This window comes from Macaca mulatta, chromosome 4 (assembly GCF_049350105.2).
Source record: "Macaca mulatta isolate MMU2019108-1 chromosome 4, T2T-MMU8v2.0, whole genome shotgun sequence".
In the NCBI taxonomy this organism is placed as follows: Eukaryota; Metazoa; Chordata; class Mammalia; order Primates; family Cercopithecidae; genus Macaca; species Macaca mulatta.
Genome location: NC_133409.1, coordinates 167,596,448 through 167,617,545, shown reverse-complemented (window position 1 = coordinate 167,617,545; position 21,098 = coordinate 167,596,448). Strand labels below are relative to the sequence as shown.

Genomic DNA, 21,098 nt, shown 5'->3' with positions numbered 1-21,098 from the left:
TGCAGGACAGAGACCGGATCTGTTTATTTACCTCCCCTCGGCCAGTGCCCAGCTGAGTCCGTGTGAACTTCCAGCTGCTGACGTCGGTGGGCTCTCAGCAGCGCTTGGTCGTGGAAAGGGAAAGAAACCAAACCCGGATTACTGGTTCAGGGCAGCTGCCGACCGGGGAAGAGGAGGTATTTGTTGACCACAGCCTCATCTTTTGGTGTGTGACAGGCTTTTGCTGCCTTTTTTTTTTTTTTTTTCTTTTTTTTCCTTTAATGCCACCTCTTTCAAATAAAATCCAGGGTCGGTTTGCCCCATGTATACATGCTGACCACTGGGGGTTCAGGTATCTTGTTTTGCCTAAGTTTTGGACATGTGACCTTCAAACCTGCTCAGACCAGGATGGCTGGTCACCCTCCCTGGGTGGTGCTTGCTGCCCCACCTCCTGAAAGCAATTGTCAGAGCTTAGGATGTCCAGCCCTGTGGCCTGACCCTGCTTTCCTAGTGTGAGGAGTTAGAGGTTTACCTTTAGCACCATCTTTATCTGTCTTAGGACTTAGGTCTCTACTTAGGTGCGGGAGCTGCCTACGCTGTGTACCTTGGGTGCGGCCACTGAACGTCACGCAGTGGCCTGACACCCGACCTGTGGCTGTGATTACTATGCTGCAGCCGCCACTGCCTCACCCATCACCAGCCACGATGTCAGCTGAACCCTGGTCTAGGACACGTGTGGCTGCCGCAGCTGCTTCCACAGCACGCGTTGTGTTTGTGGTAGAGATGTCAGGTGGAGGAAACTTGCTTTCTGGGGCTGAGCATTGGACCTGGGAAGAGGCCTTTGTTGCCAAACAACACGTGTCCTGTGGGCATCTCCCCAGAGGTGCAGAAGTTTATTACTCTCCGTAATGTGCATGAAAGCTTAGCTCATCTTACAGCCTCTTATTCAGGAATTAATTCCCTCTGAAAGTCTGGATTTTGCTCTAGCGGTTGTGTAAATATTTAAACACAAAGGAGAGATTCGCTGGAATTTAAACTTCAGGCCTGGATTGCCTAGTTTCTTGTACTCTGTCTTCCAAAAAAGGCCAGTGGACAGCCCCTGGAGTTGGCCACCAGCTGGGAGGAGTCCCTTCCTTCCCTTCCCACATCTTTACGGACCCACCAGAAGCTGGTTGCCCTCAGTTTCAGCAAATGCATGGCAGGATTGGACACTCAGGGAGTCTGTTGAGGGAATCCAGTCGTTTAATGTGGAATTCGTTCTTGATTTGTGGAGGTCTGACTCCGCCAGGTGGACCCCCTCTTTGTGGAAGTCAACGCAGTGTTGAGGAAAGTGGTTTCGGCGTTGCTAGTAGCACTTCATTGAGCTTAACTGGACCCTATGATGTTGGGTGCTTGTAAGTTAGGCTTCTTCCCTAAATGTGGTTCCAGCTTTACCGAGGTTTGTGAGATGAGGAAAGAGGACTTAGTGCTTCTGGAGTGATCACTGAGAACAAAGTGGAAGGTGACTGCGCGGGGAAGCTTGTCTCAAGGGAGCCTGGGCACCGCTGCTTGCCTGCAGTCAAAGCATGTTCTGACCCATTCTTTGTCCCCATATTTGTTTAGATGGAACATAAGTCACTTTGGAAGCTTTTTGTAATTCGCAGTTACTGTGCTTAGCATAATGTCCTCCAGGTTCATCCATGTTGTAGCACGCGTGAGAACTGACGTCCTTTTACAAGGTCATGGTATGGAGTAGATTTTGTTCATCCATCTGCGGATGGGATACCGTGGTGGCTTCACCTTTTGGCTGTTGGGAATAACACTGCATAACATGGGTGAGACACTGCTTTCTGGCATTTGGAGGATATGCTTGGAGGTGACCTGTCATTGCTTTCTGCGTTAGTGTCCTGCTGGAGACACTCTGCAAAGAGAGCGTCTGTTCTGAGGGGCGTGTGCACCAGACATTCATGTCCCAGTTTTGTTGGGTTGAGCTGTGCTCTGTGGCTGCAGCACCTTAGGGGTGCTGACCAGCCGTTTCCTGTTCCCTGCAGCAAGAGTACTGGAGGCTAGTGGAAGAGAAGGACTGCCATGTGGCAGTGCACTGTGGCAAGGTGGACACCAACACTCATGGCAGCGGATTCCCAGTGGGAAAATCGGAGCCCTTTTCAAGGTAACCTGGGATTCTCTTGTCCGTGTTCTTGGGGATGTGACTGCATCCTTCCCCGCCAGTCTGTAACGTCCCTCGTCTTCCCCTTTGCAGGCATGGATGGAACCTCACCGTCCTCCCCAATAACACAGGGTCCATCCTGCGTCACCTCGGTGCTGTGCCTGGTAAGCCTGACTGTGGCCACCTGCCTGTGGCAGCTGTGACCATGAGTCCTACTCACTGAGAATCAGGGCTGGGAAATCCCTTCTGAGCACTGCCAGGGAGGATGGGGTCTTCAGGCAGACAGGACGTACATTGAAATTGATTTTTAGGCCGGGCGCGGTGGCTCAAGCCTGTAATCCCAGCACTTTGGGAGGCCGAGACGGGCGGATCACGAGGTCAGGAGATCGAGACCACCCTGGCTAACCCGGTGAAACCCCGTCTCTACTAAAAAATACAAAAAACCTAGCCGGGCAAGGTGGCGGGCACCTGTAGTCCCAGCTACTCGGGAGGCTGAGGCAGGAGAATGGCGTGAACCCGGGAGGCGGAGCTTGCAGTGAGCTGAGATCTGGCCACTGCACTCCAGCCTGGGTGACAAAGCGAGACTCCGTCTCAACAAAAAAAAAAGAAAAAAAAGAAAGAAAAGAAAACAGATTTTTAGAAATGAAAGGAGTAGCATGATGGTTGGTGAAGTCAGTAGAAAAGGTGGAAAGGTGAACCACATGGCCGAGTCTAGAGCTGGGAGAAGCTTAGTGGCCAACTTTGAACTTTGAAATAGCTGCCTTCAAAGCCGAAGTCACAATTCCTAAAGGCTACTGCAGGCTGAAATCATAATTCTCAAGATGGTCAGTAGGCTCGCAAGAGATGGATGGATGCTTTGCAAGCTTTAGGGAAAACCAGGGGGTCATGGAGGTTGTGGTCACTATGAATGTGAAGGCCCAGGCCTTGGGGAAGGCGGTTAGGAACCTGTCCAGGTCCTGGAACCTGACTCATTTCTGAGCTGAGCCAAGGAGCCCTGTGCCCTACTCACCCTGCTCGGAGGCCTCGCCAGCAAAGGGGCTTTCTTGCTTTCTGCCTCTGGCCCTGATGGGGGCTTTTGGGTTTGGTGCCTCTGGTCCTCAGCCTTGGGGCTTGGGGCTGCTGGTTCCTCGGCATTCCTCACCAGGTCAGGTTCCTGTGGCCGCCACCTCATGAGGCGGACGTGCTGCTACTGTTTTGAAACAGTGTTCATATTCTCCCACTTCTGTAAAGGAAGCAGGAAAGAGCAGGTACCTTCTGCTCACTGTCTTTTGTCTGACTTGGAGTCCCATTTCTTTTCCTTCTTGTTTTAGGAGAAGAAAGAGAATTTTACTTATTGTTCCTTTGAGACGTTGTTGCCTAGCTTTTAAAAACGCGCTTTTCACTCTTGCTGTTTTAGGAGTGACTATTCCCTGGCTAAATATTGGCATGGTCTTTTCTACCTCATGCTGGTCTCGAGACCAAAATCACCTTCCATACATTGACTACTTACACACTGGTGCTGACTGCATTTGGTAAGTACACGGCCGCGGGTGGGAGGGGAGGGACTGCAGAAAGTCATATTACCACATTAAGTGGGGCCTGCGGGTAACCTCTTGTCCAGGTGGTTCCACGTGCTTGAGAACTTGCTTCTCTGTGTTCAGGCCTGTCCTGCGTTCCCTGCCGAGGCCTTGGGCTGGGATCGCCTCCCTCTGTTGGAAGGTGCTGGAGAGTTGGGGTGCTGGAGAATGTTGTCACACTCTCTGATGATGTGCAAAACTTTTCATATGCTTAGTGGCCATTTAAGTTCCCTTTTCTGAATTACCTGCTTAGGTCTGTTTTTGTTTGTTTGTTTTGTTTTGTTATGGATTAGTCACTTTTTCTTGTGGATTTCCAAGAGTTATTTTCACCTTAGGGTTAAGGAACAGTAGTAAAAGTGCCTCACAAAGTTAACCAGTAGTAGTGACTATGTCATCAGCCCTCTATGAACTGAATATGAACCGTGGCATTTCATGATTGGTTGTTTTCAGCCTCTCTGTAGAGCCAGTGTTTCCTCATCTATCGGTGGCTCTGCAGGGAGTAGAGTTGACTTGGGAATCTCATTCCTTCCGTGTGGAGACGCACACGTTGTGTACCCCGCGAAGTCTGTTGCCTGGCGAGGTGTTTTGGGTCCCCACCTGTAATCCTGACTCTCACTGTACCCATCCCTGATCGAGGCTGGACTCTTGGGTGTCTTTGTTTACGGCGGCATATGGGAAATGACTAGAAATAATCAGATGTCTTGTCGTCTGATCGTTTACCGGCATGCCGTCCATGCCATGCTAACTGTGTTTATTGCCCTAATGGGGTGATTAAGCATTCTTTATTAAAATAAAGAAAGTCTTAGGACTCGTGTTCTCCCTCCGTGGAGCCAGCGTTGGCTGCAGCTGCCTGGTTTTGGCTTTTCTGGTGAGTAGTGCTGTCAACCTGAGGGAGCCCTCCCTTCCCACGTGGGTCTGCACCGTGGACGGTGAGCACGGCGTCCTGCAGGTCCACAGTGATGGGCCCGGGAAGCCCAGGCTATTGCCTGTGGAGTGGGGACTGACAGGAGCCTTGGGGCTGAGCCAGGCCCGGCCACAGCTGGGGAGGGGACAGCCAGGACAATCCCGAGAGGTGCCTTTGCCTCCGGAAGAAGTGTGGCCATTCCCTGTGGGGAGTTAACACTGGCTGTGGCTGTGCATGGCCTGCTGTTCCTGGGGTCGCCCCCAGACCGGTGACCTGAGGCCCGAGTTTCTTCCGTGTGGGTTTGCTTATGGCTTGACGTTGAGTCACAGATGGCAAAATGTGATGTCCTGTGTGGGCTTTTTGAAGACTTACCCCTGGAACCTCATTGAGGGAGAGAAAGAAAAGGCAGGGGTAGGATCAGAGGACATGATGGTGTGTAGTTGTTCTTAAAACATGTGATTTAGGTTGGAAACCCTGTATGTAAATTACCAATCAGTAACAGAATATGTTGGCATTGAAAATAACATGAGCATTTAAAAAAAATTCTTAAATGTGGCTGTTGCCTGCACTGAGCAACTGAACCCAGGATTTGGCCTCAGAGAGAAACGTTTTCGTCACAGACACTTAGGGGCCGCAGTCGCTGCCTGCTGTGCAAAGGCGGGCCCTGGACCGGGGGCGGGGGCTGTTGGGAGGGGCTGGCGGTGTTGCCCTGAGCTGCTGGCCCACGTCTTTGTTTTTAGTGGTGGCTGATGGCTTCACTGGTTTAGCATCCTGAAGATCTGTCCGGCCCCTCTCCACACTGATGTCCTCCTCTTGCCCGGGGAGGAGCCCCTCAGACAGCCTGAGACGCCCAGGAGCAGGGCAGCCATCCCTGCACCCCTGCCCTGCATGGGCCTCCCCTCACATGCCCGTCATTCATGCTGTGCGCCTGGCACCAGGGGCGTCACATGTTGTGAGTGGACGTGTGGCCCTGGTGGGCTCCTTGGGACACCGAGGACACGGGCAAAACCCCCTCCCCTCCCTGTGATTGCCGTGAGGAGGCCGCGTAGGTCACTTTCTACCTGTACCTCCCACCTTTTCTCACACTCGAGGACCCCTGCCAGCCTCACGCTTAGACCCTGGAGGGTCTGGGAGCCACCACTTCCCCAGGCCACCCTCTGACGCAGTCCTGTGTGCCCTGATCCTCCTGTGTGGGCTGGGTCCTGACACACAGAACTCCCCAGCGGGGAGCAGAGCTGGGGGCCGCTAGGTAACCCCGGAGCCCCACTTCGCCACAGTGTCTGCCAAGGAGTTGGCCTTGAGGTGGTGCATGTGCCTGAGCCTGGCTTTTTCCCAACTCTGTGCATTTGTAGAAGGCAGGGTTTACTGTCCTGGCTGGAGGGCCGAAGGAGCCACACATTCCTTGTCAGGACACTGTCATGTCCTGCTCCTGCGGCAGTCTCTGTTAACAGAAGAAGGGTGCAGTGCCGGAGCCTCCGAAGAGGCCCGTGGAGGCTGCAGTGTGTCTGGTTCCGGTTTATAGGGGTTTGTGAACATCTGTTTCTGGTTTGAAGGCTTTTTGGCTCACCAGGTGGGTCAGATGTGCGGAAAAGATGAGCACCTTGCATCGCGGTGCGCTGCGGTTTGGCTGTGTGCTAGGTGGACGTGGCGCTGCTGCCGTGGGAAATAGGAGCCAGTGGTGACCAGGCACCCGGCCAGGCCAGCGCACTGTCCCTGCTGGCGTGGAGCAGAGCCTCTCCCGTGTGCTCGGGTCCCTGAGGGTGACGGGGGGCGGCCCAGTACATGCAGGAGGCCCTTGTCAAGTCTCTGCTTGTCTCTTGTGTCTCTCAATGACCCAGGTATTGCATTCCTGCTGAGGAGGAGAACAAGCTGGAAGACGTGGTCCACACCCTGCTGCAAGCCAATGGCACCCCAGGGCTGCAGATGCTGGAAAGCAACGTCATGGTGCGTCCACTCAGCCGCCGCCTCCAGCAGGAACTGTAGGACCTCCTAGGCACTTGAACATGGTTTCCCATGAACCTGCTTTTCAAAGGCAATGAGAACACAGCAAAACAAATCCCCAGGGTGCAAAGGGAAAGGTCCTCAGACACAAAAGCCAAACTGACCATCCATCAGATTGCACAGGGTGCTGGGGTTTTGCACGGCCTTTGCATCTGTTTTGGGGCTTGTTCATGTTGAGGGCTGCTGTGGACTCTGGGTTTTCTTGTGCCCGCTGCTCCTACCTTCTGGGCACATGAGAGGAATGAGCACAAAGGCTTCTTCACTTGTTTTCAGGAAGTCATGGGGCTGGTGAGCTCCTGGGAGGTGCTGCTTTGGGCTGTGTTCTGACCAGCTTCTCTGGCCTCTGCTGACCCTGCTGGTCCAGCCTGTCCATCTTAGAGAAGAGATGGACGGGGGACTCCTTTGTAAGCGCAGCCTGTGGGCCTGTGGCCTACTTGGCTCTGGAGATGAGCCCGGCAGCCTCCTGGTTGTGTAACCTTGTCCCGTTTCCAGCCCATGGCATTGCCAGGTGGGGACAGAGGGGCCTGTGTGGTCATCATGTCCTCAGCTGTGCATGAACCTGTCATCACTCTGGGGCCAGTGCAATTTAGAACTTCTTCTTGTGTTATGATTGACATCTTTTTATTTTCCACATAAAGCAATCTTGTCTCCTTGAGAGCAGGCCTCTTAGGGTGCTCATGCCTCACCTGAAGGCTGCAGGTGTCCCGGCGCACAGGGAGGGGGTGTGCCTCAGCCTGGCCCTGTCTCCCCAGATCTCCCCGGAGGTGCTGTGCAAAGAGGGGATCAAGGTGCACAGGACCGTGCAGCAGAGTGGCCAGTTTGTCGTCTGCTTCCCGGGATCCTTTGTGTCCAAAGTGTGCTGTGGGTACAGCGTGTCTGAAACCGTGCACTTTGCTACCACCCAGTGGACAAGTATGGGCTTTGAGACCGCCAAGGTAAGCAGAGCCAGCCTCCTCCCGCTGGCTGCCCCCGCATCCGTGTGAGCGCCGTGCGTGATTGCACACAGAAGCAGCCCTGCGTGTGCGTGTCTATCTGTAGATAGTTCCTTTTGGAATATGTCTTTGAAATTCTTAGGAGGTGGTTGAAAGGTCTTCTAGGAGTGAAAAGTTAGGGATTTGTTTGTATCACAAAGAGTTTTGATCATACCGTTACTGACAGATCCCTCCAGTATTGGAAAACTACTGAAGATACTTAAGGTAATTGCTTAGAATGAATGGACAGAGAACCTCCACCCATCGTGAGGTGGTGGCAGCTGCCTCTGGGTAGTGGCGAAGTGCTGTGACTTCTCCTGGTATGTGGTGCCTTTCTCACAGGGAGGCAAAGTTTTGAAGAGTTTTTAATCCAAATGCAATTCAAGATTTAGAAATTCGGACAGCCGGCCTGCCCCGCCACCAAGAAGAACCTTGACAACTGCCTAGTCATGAAAATCCACGCTAAAGGGATGTGACTCCTCTTTCAGGAAATGAAGCGTCGCCATATAGCTAAGCCATTCTCCATGGAGAAGTTACTCTACCAGATTGCACAAGCAGAAGCAAAGAAAGAAAACGGGCCCACTCTCAGTACCATCTCAGCCCTTCTGGACGAGCTCAGGTAACGGACTCGGGGTTCTGGGAGACCCCCAGGGCCCACGTCAGAGTTTGACCTGGCTGCCCTTCGGGGGCTTAGCCGGGTAGACGCCCAGGGTGAGCAGACAGCGCTGCCTGCCTGCAGCCGCAGAGCCCCTTGGCACTGCACGGCCCATGTGATGCTTTTCCAGATGGGCAGAGGCTCAGGGTGTGCTGGTTTTTATTTTAACATTGTTTTTTTTAAGAAAATAATTTCCCCTTGATGTTCGGACTCCGAACCTCCAGCACCAAGAGGTTCCTCCTCTTTGTGGGATTGACTGCAAGGGGGGCGCCCGACCCCTGACACGTACTTGCTGACCCACTGCGTCCGAGCCTGGCTCTGCACCAGTTAGGGGAAGGCGTGGATAGCTGCCCCTGGTCCTCCACCCTCCATTTTCTTGCCAACCCCTTTGTGTGTGTGTGCCGTGTGTCTGTGGTGTGCGTGTGTGGTGTGTGTGTGGTGTGTGTGTGGTGTGTGTGTGTGTGTGCTGTGTGTCTGTGTGTGGTGTGCGTATGTGTGGTGTGTGTGGTGTGTGTGTGTGGGGTGTGTGGTGTGCGTATGTGTGGTGTGGGGGGGGGTGTGTGTGTGCGTATGTGTGGGGGGTGTGTGTGGTGTGTGTGTGGTTTGTGGGGGGTGTTTGGTGTGCGTCTGTGTGGTGTGTGTGTGGGGTGTGTGTGTGGGGTGTGTGTGTGGTGTGCGTGTGTGGTATGCGTGTGTGTGGTGTGTGTGTGTGGTGTGCGTGTGTGTGTGGTGTGCGTGTGTGTGGGGTGTGTGGGGTGCGTATGTGGTGTGTGTGTGTGTGGGGTGTGTGTGTGGTGTGCGTATGTGTGTGGGGTGTGCGTGTGGTGTGCGTGTGTGTGGGGTGCGTATGTGTGGTGTGTGTGTGGGGTGTGTGTGGTGTGCGTATGTGTGGTTGGGTGTGGGGTGTGGGGGGTGTGTGGGGTGTGCGTATGTGTGGTGTGTGTGTGGGGGGTGTGTGTGTGTGGGGGGGTGTGGGGGTGTGTGTGGGGTGTGTGTAGGTGGTGTGTGTGGGGGGGTGTGTGGGGTGTGCGTTATGTGTGGTGTGTGCGTTATGTGTGGTGTGTGTGGTGTGTGTGTAGGGGGTGCGTGTGTGTGTGGGGTGTGTGTGGTGTGCGTATGGTGTGCGTATGTGTGGTGTGTGTGGTGTGTGTGTAGGGGGTGCGTGTGTGTGTGTGGGGGGTGTGTGTGGGGGGTGTGTGTGGTGTGTGTGTGGGGTGTGGTGTGTGTGTGGGGTGTGGTGTGTGTGTGGGGTGTGGTGTGTGTGGGGGGGGGTGTGGGTGTGTGTGGTGTGTGTGTGGTGTCCGTATGTGTGGTGTGTGTGTGGTGTGTGTGTAGGGGGTGCGTGTGTGTGTGGGGGGTGTGTGGGGTGTGGTGTGTGTGTGGGGTGTGGTGTGTGTGTGGGGGGGTGTGGGTGTGTGTGGTGTGTGTGTGGTGTCCGTATGTGTGGTGTGTGTGTGGTGTGTGTGTAGGGGGTGCGTGTGTGTGTGGGGTGTGTGTGGGGTGTGTGTGTGGGGTGTGGTGTGTGTGTGGGGTGTGGTGTGTGTGTGGGGTGTGGTGTGTGTGTGGGGGGGTGTGGGTGTGTGGGGTGTGTGTGTGGTGTCCGTATGTGTGGTGTGTGTGGTGTGTGTGTAGGGGGTGCGTGTGTGTGTGGGGTGTGTGTGGGGTGTGGGGGGGGATGTGTGTGGGGTGTGTGTGTGTAGGGGGTGCGTGGGTGTGTGTGGGGGGGATGTGTGTGGGGTGTGGGGTGTGTGTGTGGGGAGGTGTGTGTGGGGGGTGTGGGGTGTGTGTGTGTGGGGTGTGTGTGGGGTGTGTGTGTGGGGTGTGTGTGTGGTGTCCGTATGTGTGGTGTGTGTGTAGGGGGTGCGTGTGTGTGGGGTGTGTGTGTGTGGGGTGTGGTGTGTGTGTGGGGTGTGTGTGTGGGGGTGTGTGTGTGTGTGTGTGTGGGGTGTGTGTGTGTGGGGTGTGTGTGTGTGGGGGGTGTGTGTGTGGGGTGTGGTGTGTGTGTGGGGTGTGTGTGTGTGGGGTGTGGTGTGTGTGTGGGGTGTGTGTGTGTGGGGTGTGTGTGTGGTGTGTGTGTGGGGGGGATGTGGGTGTGTATGTGTGTGGAGCAGGTCAGGGCGGACGCTGAGCAGAGTGGCGCCTGTGTAACCCTCTTCTCTCTTCCCTACCGTGTAGTTCTCGGTGCCTCTCCCATCCTGGAGCAAGGCTCTGGGTTGTGTTGTGAGCACATGAATTTTGAACTTTTGGTGATAGTATCTTGACTCTCTCCTGGGCTTGGGACACAGGGAGAAGCCCTTACTAGGTGGCCGTGGTTTTGCAGGCGTTGTGACGCCTGCATTACTAAGTCTGGCCACAGAGTAGCCTCATCAGCCAGGGCTGCTACTGATCTGTGGACTAAGGCACCCGGGGAGGTGAGCTGGGCTCTGAACCCTGAGCAGGCCTCACTTCTGACAGGAGGGTGTGTCTGGAGGGAGGCTGGTGTGGGAAGTGCATGTCCTGCTGCTGGTGAGCATGGCCGGCTGTCACTAAAGGCGTGGGCCGTCCCCCGTGTCTGGCAGGGATACAGAGCTGCGGCAGCGCAGGCAACTGTTCGAGGCTGGCCTCCACTCCTCCGCGCGCTACGGCAGCCATGATGGCAGCAGCACGGTGGCGGACGGGAAGAAAAAGCCTCGAAAGTGGCTGCAGTTGGAGACGTCGGAGAGGAGGTGTCAGATCTGCCAGCACCTGTGCTACCTGTCTATGGTGAGCCCACCTGGCACGGCCGGCGCCCTTGTGTGCAGTGCTTCCCCTGAGAGCTCCAGGGTTGCCCCCAGAAGAGGGAGGGTGCTCTCTGCACAGGAGACCTGCTGTGCTCCCATCTCTGGAGCTGGCTGTGGGACCTCAGCAGAGCTTCTGACCTCTGGAGGCGGCTGCCTCACCCGCAGTGACCAGGCCACACAGAGGCTGTCCCTCTACTCTGCCCACACGTGGCCCTCTCTCGGTCCCGCGGTGCCTCCTTCCTCCTTGCGGAGCAGGTGGCCTCCCTCCCCCCCCTACTTTGTCACCCCAGCCCCCACGCACTCTGCTCTTCATACTTTTTGAGACGGTCAGGGGCGGGTTTCCCACAGTGCTGGGCAGCGTCTGCCACCCCCCGCCCAGTGACCTGTGCTTGGTAGACTTGGGCCCATGGCCTGTGCCCTTTGGCTCTGTTCTTGGCTTCCTGGTTCTGCTCAGGTACATGATCTGCCTCAGCCCCCAAGGACTTGGGAATCTGTCCTTGGTGAAAGCTGATGCTCCCCCTGTCCCATCTGGGATCAGAGCTGCTTTTCTGGCACAGCCACTCCAGGCTACAGCAGACTGCATTCCTCTCGCCTTCTCGACTGTACCCTGCTGGCCTCCTTGTGACCACCTGCCTTCCCCAGCTTTGGGCTTAATAACAAACACTGCCTCCTCCCCTGCTTGCCCTGTCCTAGACCAGAGGTGGGCTCAGAAAAGCCCTTCCATGGCAACTGGACGGCTGTGGCCCTCACCATGCTTCTTCCAGTCCTCCCTTGACCTCTCAGCAGGCAGCTGTCCTGACACACTCTGGGCAGGGATGCCCGGCTGGCACTGCAGATGGCTCCACGCCACTACACACCTTAGCCTGGAACAGAGAGCATGCCCGACAGGCCTGACCTGCCTCCCTGGGCCTCTTCCCTTTCCACAGTGCCTCCCTCCTCCAGTGCAGAGGCCTAGCTAGGAGGCGCCCGCTCCATACGCCGTGGTGCCTGTGTCCCACAGGTGTCCCCTCCAGCTGCACGTTCCCCGAGGGGCCAGTGCCTCTGCGTCCCTCTGCTTGTCCACGGTGGGCCAGGACTGAGACCTGGGTCGACTCTCCTTGGCCTCCCAGTGTGACTGGGTCATGCCGCCTCACCCCAAGTCCTGGCGTGCCCTGTAGAAGAGGGAGGACACGGCCTCTCCCGGACGAGTCAGATCGGGGCTTTGTACCATTTGAAAGAGCTGAAAACTCTGTGTGTCCTCGTCTCCTCCTTACCTAAGGACACAACTCACGGTGTATCCGATAGGCCCCCTCATGGCCTCATTCGAGCCGATTTACCTCTTTAGAGGCTCCACCTCCTCCTGCAGTCACAGCTGAGGTCCTGGAGGTTCACGCTGGCATTTCATGGGGGACAAATGCAGTCCGTGACCACCCTGCCTCCCATCCTGTAGGTTTCCTTCTATCTAGTTTTTCCCCCAGACTTCTCAAAATGTATTACCTAGAGCCATTCTGTTCTTAAAATGATAAGCATTTTCCCAGATCTTCAAAGTACCTTATGAACATCACTGATAAAAGCTGCATAGCTTGGTGTGCTCTTTCTTTTCTTTTTTCCTTTTTTTTTTTTTTTTTGAGACAGTCTCGCTCTGTTGCCCAGGCTGGAGTGCAGTGGTGTGATCCTGTCTCACTGGAGCCTCAGCCTCCGGAGTAACTGGGATAGCAGGTGTACCACCACGCCCGGCTAACTTTTATTTTTGGTAGAGGTGGGGTTCCGCTATGTTACCCATAGGCTGCCTACTTCAGCCTCCCAGAGCCCTGGGATTACAGGCATGGGTCACTGTGCCCAGCTGTCCATCCTCTTGCTGGAACACTCTATTCATTGTCCATGTGTGTGAGGGCTGTATGGTGGTTACTCCTGGGGGTGAAGCTGGTCTGTCCATGTGAGGTGGCACCAGGTGGCCTCATTTTCAAGCCATCCTTAAGAAACTGCAGAGTTGTCACGTGGCATTTCCTGTCAGCCTGAAAGTTATTTTCAAAAGAATATATTGTGAGGCCGGGCATGGTAGGCTAATCCCAGTGCTCTGGGAGGCAAAGATGGGCAGATCACTCAAGGCCTGGAGTGCGAGACCAGCTTGAGTAACATAGTGAGACTCAATTTCTACAAAAAATACAAAAAATTAACTGGGTGTGGTGGTGGGGGTATCACTTGAGCCCAGAAGTTCAAGGCTACAGTGAGCCTTTGCAGGCTGGGTGACAGAGTGACAACCTGTCTCTTTAATTTAAAAAAAAAAAAAAAGGCCAGGCACAGTGGCTTACACTTGTAATCCCAGCACTTTGGGAGGCCGAGGCGGGCCAGTCACAGCCTGGCCAACATGGTGAAACCCCGTCTCTACTAAAAATACAAAAAAATTAGCCGGGTGTGATGGCACGCACCTGTAGTCCCAGCTCCTCTGGAGGCAGTGGTTGCAGTGAGCCAAGATCGCGCTATTGCGCTCCAGCCCAGGTGACAGTGTGAGACTTCATCTTAAAATATATATATATAAATCCATGGGCAAAAATTGGGGTCTGACTTGTGTTGACAGTTTGCATTGCTTGGATTACTAATACATTTGTAAATTTTAATTAGATGTGTTTCCTATTCTTCCTGTCCTTGGCCCCAAGTGTCTCTCTAAGGTCTTGTGTCAGTAGGTGGCATTCCCACACTCCTACAACATGTTCTCTGTTTCTCGCTTAGAAACACTGCAGACGAAAACAAGTCCTTCCCCTCAAGCTTTCTGAGAAAGGCCTGTGACCCTTCTGCCTCTTGAGTATTGAGACTGAATTTTTCCTTATTTTCAAACTCAGAATTAGAATAGTACTTGGAGTCAGCGTGAAGTATGGGAGCCCTCCCACAGAAGCCAGGTGGACAGGCCCGCAGTGAGGGTCTCTGTCCCAGCAGTCTCCTGTGGCCTTAGGCAGCAAGGCGTCCACAGCTGGCGGACAGCCCGCCCAGGGAGGCCGGGGCTGGTGGGTGAGCTGGTCCGCACTGCAGAGGCCAGGAATCTGTGATGTTGAGGGTGTCGGGGGAGTTTGCATGGGGTCATTGGACGCCCCTTGCTCTGTTGACTGAGCCGCTCGTGGACCACCATGAGAACCAGTTTTGCTGCTGGAAAGTCCAGGGCGTGTTCCCTGCGTGGCTGCCCGAGTTGGAGTCCTCCATGTTCCACATCTATGCCAGCACTAGGGTGGTTTCGAACCCAGGGTCTCAGCAGCCCTCAGAACTCAAGAGATTAGAAAATGTACCCCTCACTGTCTTTACCAGCCTGGTGGTGACTGAACCTCTCCCAGGAAACTCCAGCAGAAATCTGGAGGGGACATGAGGGCCACCCCAGGTCTTACTCAGAGGTCGTCCGCTCCTCACTTTCCTAGTTGAAGACCATGTTTCAGGTGGTTTGTCGGTTTTCGTTTGAGTCCATCTCCAGTGTTTCCAGGCCTCAAAGCCCTTGGCCCGGGTGGTGGGTGCCAGGGCTGCTCTGGCTGGGGCCGTGGGTGTGAGGGCTGCCTGGCTGGGCATGCGCCCACTTTACCCTCGCAGGGTGCTGTGGAGTTGTGTCCTGACCTCCGGGTGTCCTGCTCTTGCTTGCAGGTGGTACAAGAGAACGAAAACGTCGTGTTCTGTCTGGAGTGTGCTCTGCGCCACGTGGAGAAACAGAAGTCCTGCCGAGGGCTGAAGTTGATGTACCGCTACGATGAGGTCAGTCCCTGCCCGCGGGGTAGGGTGGGGTGGCAGCGTGGCGCCTTCCCTGGTCCTGGCTGGATGTAGGCCCTCCGGCCTGGCAGTTCTGTGCCTGGTGGGCAGCCAGGGCTCTGCAGGCCTGAGGTGTCCTGTTCTTAAGCCCTAAACCCACTCAGGCCCCACATTAGGATCCCGAGGGGAGCAGGGCTCCTGCATGGGCCCGGAGTGCCGTGCATTTGGATTTCAGAGATGGGCTCTCACCAGGGCTGAGGCTCTTCTTGCAGCCTCACTGACTTTCCCAGGGGCTGCACCACTGTGGTTTAGAGCCAGACCCTTTTTTGTGGTGACCTGTCCCAGGCACAGTGGGACGGTTGGCAGTGGACTCGCCAATCTCCACTCACTCGACGCCAGCCCCTCCAGGCTGAGAGAGCTGGAAGTGTCTGCAGACACTGGGGCAGGATGGGAAGTCTCAGTGCCATCCTGCAGGCGCCAGCTCTTCTGGAGGGAGAGGTCGTAACAGTGCACAGCCTGTGCAGCTGGGGGCTGCCCTGAGTGGCGGAACTCCTGGCAGCAGTGCCTCTCCCCTGCTCTGCCCCACGTGTGCTTCCCCTGCTCTGCCCGCCTTCCCTGCGTGTGCTTCCCAGGGACTCTGATGAGGCTGGTTACGAGGACGGTCACCACACTGTGGTCATTGCACAGTTGAGGCCACTGAGTGGGGCGGGTGCTGCGGGTCTGACTGTGCGGGGCCTGGTGCGTCTGGGGGCCCAAGCGGTGGGGCCAAGTGGTGGGTCTCACTCAATAAGCCTTGAGCTAAACGATTGGAGAGCTGGAAGAAGAACTCCTTGCATCTGTTTTGTTTCAAAGAGCATGCTGGGTGAAGGCAGTAAGCACCTGCTGTCCCTCCTCCACCTCAACAGCAAATGTCCAGGCACAGTCACAAACAACGAAGCCTTCGCGGCCGAGATGAGTGTGGCTCTGGCACCTTGTGCAGTGCAGGTGCTGGCACAGGAAGGCTTCCTCTGGCTGCCTGGAAAGTGCTCTGTGGATCGTGCGTTGCGCCCCTCACCAGCAGCCTGTTTCTGCAGCTGCATGTCTGACGTGACCAGATCCTGGGAAAAGAATGGCATGCAGGGGCTAAGACCTAATGGTTGGTTTTGATGAATTAGGAGGAGCAAAGGTATTTAGAAACTGCATACTCTGCAGCGGCTGATGTAGTTCAGTAAGCAAGTCTGTGCCTCTGTCCCCTGTTGAGCTGTGCATTGTGTTTTGTTTTAGAGACGGAGTCTCACTCTGTTGCCCGGACTGGAGTGCAGTGGCATGATCTCGGCTCACTGCAACCTCTGCCTCCTGGGTTCAAGTGATTCTCCTGCCTCAGCTAGGATTACAGGCATGTGCCACCATGCACCCGGCTAATTTTTCTTTTTAGTAGAGACAGGGTTTTACCATGTTGGTCAGGCTGGTCTCAAACTCCTGACCTCAGGTGATCTGCTCGCTTTGGCCTCCCAAAGTGCTGGGATTACAGGCGTGAGCCACCACATCTGACCCATTCTTTTAAATAGGAAATTTCTAGCTTGTAAACAGAGACCATTGCAAAATCTTGTTCTCAACCTCCCAGTGTGCCCAGCACACAAATCACCCATGGTTGTGCCTGCTGACCTGGGACAGTCTGCTTTAAACACCTACCTTTTGGGGGGTAGGGGACACACCTAGATTGCAAATCCCTGAATTCATGGCTTGGGTTCTCATGGATGGTGAAGCTCTCTGGGGAGTTTGGAGCCATGTGTGCCTCCGGCCCTTGCAAGCTGGCTGAGCAGGGTCCAGTAAGCAGGGTGCTGGGCTGCCTGCTACCAAGCCTGGCGTGAGGGCACTGGTCTGGGGCAGGTGCTGTCCGCCTGTTGAGCTGCATGTGGGGAGGGAACAGTGCCCTCCTGTAACCGCACGCGGCCGGCTCCTCCTTACTAGTCCTTATGGTAAGGTAGCTGTAGTCCCCTAAATGGGTGTTATGGCAGCTCAGCCACTTACTCCTTATCAGTGTTCATCATCAGTGCCTCAGGCCGCCATGACTATGGTGTTATTACAGATCCGTGCGCACCCCCCTTCCAAGGGCGCCTTTAACTTGTGATGGGAGCCAGCTGTCACTCCTTACCCTTATCTTGGGGTCTTTCCAGAGGGCTAGAGATCAGGCCCTCAGATGTTTCATTCCATGGCTGGCTTCCTCGCCTGCCGGACTCAGCGTGGTTCCCAGCCACCCCTGGCCCAGAGAGATGCTTGTGAGATGCACGTTTGCTACTCCTCCCCATGTTCTTTTTAAAAATGAGATGATTATAGGATGTACTGTGTGAAAGTTACACACGCAGTTTTGGTGCCGACAGATAAATGATTCTCTTGGGTGAATTACAAGGATATCTATAGGTGACAAGTGTTTGCATTTATTTGCATGACCAGGTTCAGTGGCTGGTAGCTAAAGTGAGTCAAGTAGCTTGGGTATTTGTGTCACCATCCAGGACGTAACAAAGCCCCCAGGTCTCTCTGCTGCGTGCTCCGTGGTGGAGGCAGTGCTCTGGGCTCCCCCTGCCAGCCCTGCCCTTATGAGCAGGCAAACCATGGTGGACCAGGGTATTGATGAGGATGAAAGGGCCGTGCCTGCTCTGTGGCGTCAGGAGGAGCTGGGAAAGGGAGACTCACTGCGTCTGAGCCTCTTGGGGACATTGTAAACACTGTTGGTTGGTGTGAAGGGGACGGCTACGCCGCTGCCCTCTGCCCTAAACCTGCCCCTGCGTGGCTGTCAGGGTCAGAGCTCTTGTTAATACGGTATGCTAATTGTTAATACGGTATGCTAATTGTTAATACGGTATGTTAATTGTTAATATGGTATGCTAATTGTGCCTTCCTTTCACCCCCAAACAGGAACAGATTATCAGTCTGGTCAATCAGATCTGCGGCAAAGTGTCTGGTAAAAACGGCAGCATTGAGAACTGTCTCAGTAAACCCACACCAAAAAGAGGTCCCCGCAAGAGAGCGACAGTGGACGTGCCCCCCTCCCGGCTGTCAGCCTCCGGTTCATCCAAAAGTGCTTCGAGCTCATCATGAAGATGCCAACGCCCGTGGTCGATTTATATATATTTTTTTGTAATTATTATATTCTAGTTTGGAGTACTTGCTGTAGGATTGAAGCTGTCTTTGCACTAGCTCTAAAGAAGATTTTCTTCTGGTTTTAGAGAACTAATTTTGTTTTAGCATTAAACTGTTGAACTTTTTTTTGTACTTAGAAAACCTAGATACTGCAGTCAGATTTTGGAAACTGCCGTATAGTCACTGTTTTAAAAACCCTGCAGGGGCTGTATTAATTTGTATTGCCCCATGGCTGACAAAAGCCTTTTTTTGTTGTTGTTTTGATTTTTTTTTTTTTTTTTTTTGTAACTGTTGGGGAAAAAAAGGCTTTTTAACCCATTTTTGAAGAGGGTGAAGTTTGGAGAACAAATTTAAAAACCATCAGTCACGTGAGCAGATTTTTTAGAAGGGATAGGAGACGCGCGCGCGCACACACACACACACACACACAAAACTTGAAATGGCTTTGCTTTGGCTGTCGTCTTCTGCCGTGTGCCAGATGAGCTTGTGATCTGGGAAGCCGGGGCACCCCCGTTTTGTTTCTCTGGGCGGTTGTGGCAGCTGAAGGCGGACGTTGTTTCCTAACCATAGGCGGAACGAGGAGACGGGAGCGAGTGGGCTCTCCACCAGCACATCACTATGCATCTGTTCAAGGAAAGAAGAAAAGCGAGCGAGGAAGACGGAAAAGACTGCCTGCCTCGGAGGGGTCACATGAGGGAGACCTGTGCCTGATTTCATTAGGAAATCCATTCTGTTATTTTTTGGTGCTGTTGGCTACTTTATCAAAAAACCCTTCAATAGCATCCTTAAGATTTAAAAAAAAAAGAAAAAAAAAAAAAACCGGAAAAAAGTGATGGAAGCCGTAAGTGCTTCTTTGTCATCGACGTGCAATCTTTCTAACATTCCATCTCCATCTCACCGCTTCTTGTTTGACACCTTCACAAGTCAGCATTAATCTTTCTTTTAAAATTTGTTTCGTTTATGATCACATAGAGAGCCACTAGGAGGCCTGCAGTTATTTTTGAATGTGAAAATGCATTTGCGTTCATCTTCTCTATTTTTTCTCTTCATGTTGTAACAAAAAGGAAAAAAGAAAAAAAAAATCCCATCCCTTTTGTACATATGCCTGTAAATTGTTTTAAATACTTGAGCCTTTTTCTCGGTGGGGGGTGGGGAGGGGGGTGAGAAGACAAGATGAAGAAAAGCCTTACATTTCAGTTTCTTCATCGGTTGGATTGGATGCTTACAGGGTTTTTCTTGTAACATTTATAAGTGCTGCTTACATCACTGAACAACAACAAAAAAATAATAATGGAGTAGCTGTTGCCCTTCTCCGGTTGTGTGTACAGTATGTGTGGAATAAAAAAGGGAAACTGTTTTCACAAGCTGTTCTTTGTTTCATAATTGGATTCATCAATCCCGTAGCTACCCATATTGCACTGAGCTTGCCAGTGGTGACTGCCAGGAACGTCCTATGATCCACTTTGTTGGTTGTTGTTGCAGAAGACTGAACTGTTTTGGAATATTTAACAATTACAGAAACAGAGTCAAGTGTTTTCCAATGTGGTTGTCCGGTTTCTATGGCCTTGCTGTGTACTTTCCCTCTTTTTGACAGTAAACTTCTGCCTATGGCTTACAGTTTGACATTTAATTTATTAGCGCTGCTCTGCACCCCTCCCTTGGGAGGGAGACTTCATGTGGTTTATTGCGAGTTTTTTGTTTACTTTTCAGGTTTGTACTACAAGGTTTAATAATAAAAACAAAGTTTTTTGGACATTTGTCTGTCTTGTGGAAGATGACTGAATGGAATGAGCTCTTTCTTTTCTCATCCACGGGCAGGGGGTAGAGAATCGCCCATAGCCAGGGAGCAGAGCCACCCCCACGCGGCAGTCCTGCTCCCACAGCTCCCACCTGCCGCTGGGTCCCCTTCAGCATAACCTAATGGTTTCCACGTGGCCCGGCAGGCTGGGCCAGAGCTGCTCGTGGGCTGCGGCTGTCCCCCTCATTTCCCATCGAGCCGTGCCCCCTGAGCTTTCAGGATGAGCGGACACTGGGTGCATTCCGGGTGGTATGGCTGCAGACAGCCCCCCTCATCTCAGCGGGGAGCTCGCTCGCCCGCTCGTTGGGCTGGAGGAGTGATGGCAGGAACATATCTCCAGGGGACCAGTTTCTTTTCATAAAGAAGAGAGGATTGCTTTGGGCTTGTTTCTGTTCTTTTGGGCCCAAGCGTATGAAAGTAGGGGTTGGACCGGTTGGCCATTGGACTGGTAATTCTGTAATGATCAAAGGAAAACCCCAAGCTTTGCCAGAGTGGTTTGGCTACAGTCAGCTCTTCTCCAGGGAGTGGCCTTTTCCACCTGTGAAATGGCAGGTCATTCCCTGCCTCATGCAGAACCGAGCCCTGTGGAGCCTCCCCTGCCTGGCCCAGACCTGCCCACATGCAACCTCCTGGGGCAGCCCCCAGTGACCTGCGCGTCCCTTCACTCTAAGGAACCCTGAGTTATAGCGACCTCAAGGACGTGTGTATTTAGAAGCCTTTTGTATAAACTAGCTCCGTGCACTCTCAGTTTACCATCCTCACGCTTTATTGTTAGCTGTTCTTTCAGTTTCTCACACATTATTGGCAATTATGTAAAAACCAAGACCCTCTATAAAACAACCTGGGTTTCCAGGTGGAATTCCGCATACAGCCAAAACCGGATTCCAGTGTGGCCAGACAACGCCCACGTCCCGTCCCAACTTAAGAGTCGCTGTCGTCACTACCATCCGGAGTGGCCTCTCTGTCAGTGTGTGATGTGGCCAGGGCAGTGTCCACCTGAACTTCCTCCTCATCAGACTGAACCACGGGGGACTCCCCACCCTCACTGATGTCCTGGGTGGCCGTGTCGGTGCAGGTGGAGGAAGAGGAAGGTGGCTTGGCTCGTAATTCTGAGGGATTTGGAACCTGGAGGGTAATCTCATTCTGACAGGTACTGGATTCAGGCCCTGCAAAATAACGTAGGGAAGAAAAAGTCCTGTCATAAAAAGATTGCGGATTAGAATTGCTGCCAACAGCTGTGGAATGTGCCCATCATGAAAGGGGTGTGTGCTTTTTGTTCCAGGGACCTGGGGCCTGCCCTGGAAGACACTGAGCTGAGTGATGCCAGAGGCAGCCTCAGGCCCTGCAGTGACCCTTCCGTCCCCTAAGGAGTCAGCCACCGGTGACAAAGATCAAGAGCTCCTAGGACTATGTAATAGTGTGTAATAGAGGCCCGAGGGCAAGTGCTGCGTGTCTTGGAGGAGCAGTCCCTGTAACCTTGATAATCTAGATGTCTTTCTTTTTACCC

General features: G+C 53.6%; 2 protein-coding genes across 10 annotated transcripts in view; one reads left to right on the top strand and one right to left on the bottom strand.

The window, feature by feature from the left end:
* JARID2 (jumonji and AT-rich interaction domain containing 2) overlaps positions 1 to 19,546 on the top strand; it is a 280,808-nt gene extending 261,262 nt beyond the window's left edge. For all 7 annotated transcript variants that reach the window (XM_078000932.1, XM_078000935.1, XM_078000934.1 and 4 more), the window contains 9 exons: positions 2,010 to 2,128; positions 2,219 to 2,289; positions 3,522 to 3,636; positions 6,424 to 6,529; positions 7,339 to 7,521; positions 8,046 to 8,176; positions 10,771 to 10,954; positions 14,572 to 14,679; positions 17,569 to 19,546. In XM_078000932.1, coding sequence (XP_077857058.1) covers positions 2,010 to 2,128; positions 2,219 to 2,289; positions 3,522 to 3,636; positions 6,424 to 6,529; positions 7,339 to 7,521; positions 8,046 to 8,176; positions 10,771 to 10,954; positions 14,572 to 14,679; positions 17,569 to 17,751 — 1,200 coding nt within the window. In that variant the 3' untranslated portion in view covers positions 17,752 to 19,546. The remainder of the gene's footprint in view (positions 1 to 2,009; positions 2,129 to 2,218; positions 2,290 to 3,521; positions 3,637 to 6,423; positions 6,530 to 7,338; positions 7,522 to 8,045; positions 8,177 to 10,770; positions 10,955 to 14,571; positions 14,680 to 17,568) is intronic.
* Positions 19,547 to 20,339: 793 nt separating this feature from the next.
* DTNBP1 (dystrobrevin binding protein 1) overlaps positions 20,340 to 21,098 on the bottom strand; it is a 150,817-nt gene continuing 150,058 nt past the window's right edge. For all 3 annotated transcript variants that reach the window (XM_015135592.3, XM_015135593.3, XM_078000936.1), the window contains one exon: positions 20,340 to 20,757. In XM_015135592.3, the coding sequence (XP_014991078.1) occupies positions 20,513 to 20,757 (245 nt within the window). In that variant the 3' untranslated portion in view covers positions 20,340 to 20,512. The remainder of the gene's footprint in view (positions 20,758 to 21,098) is intronic.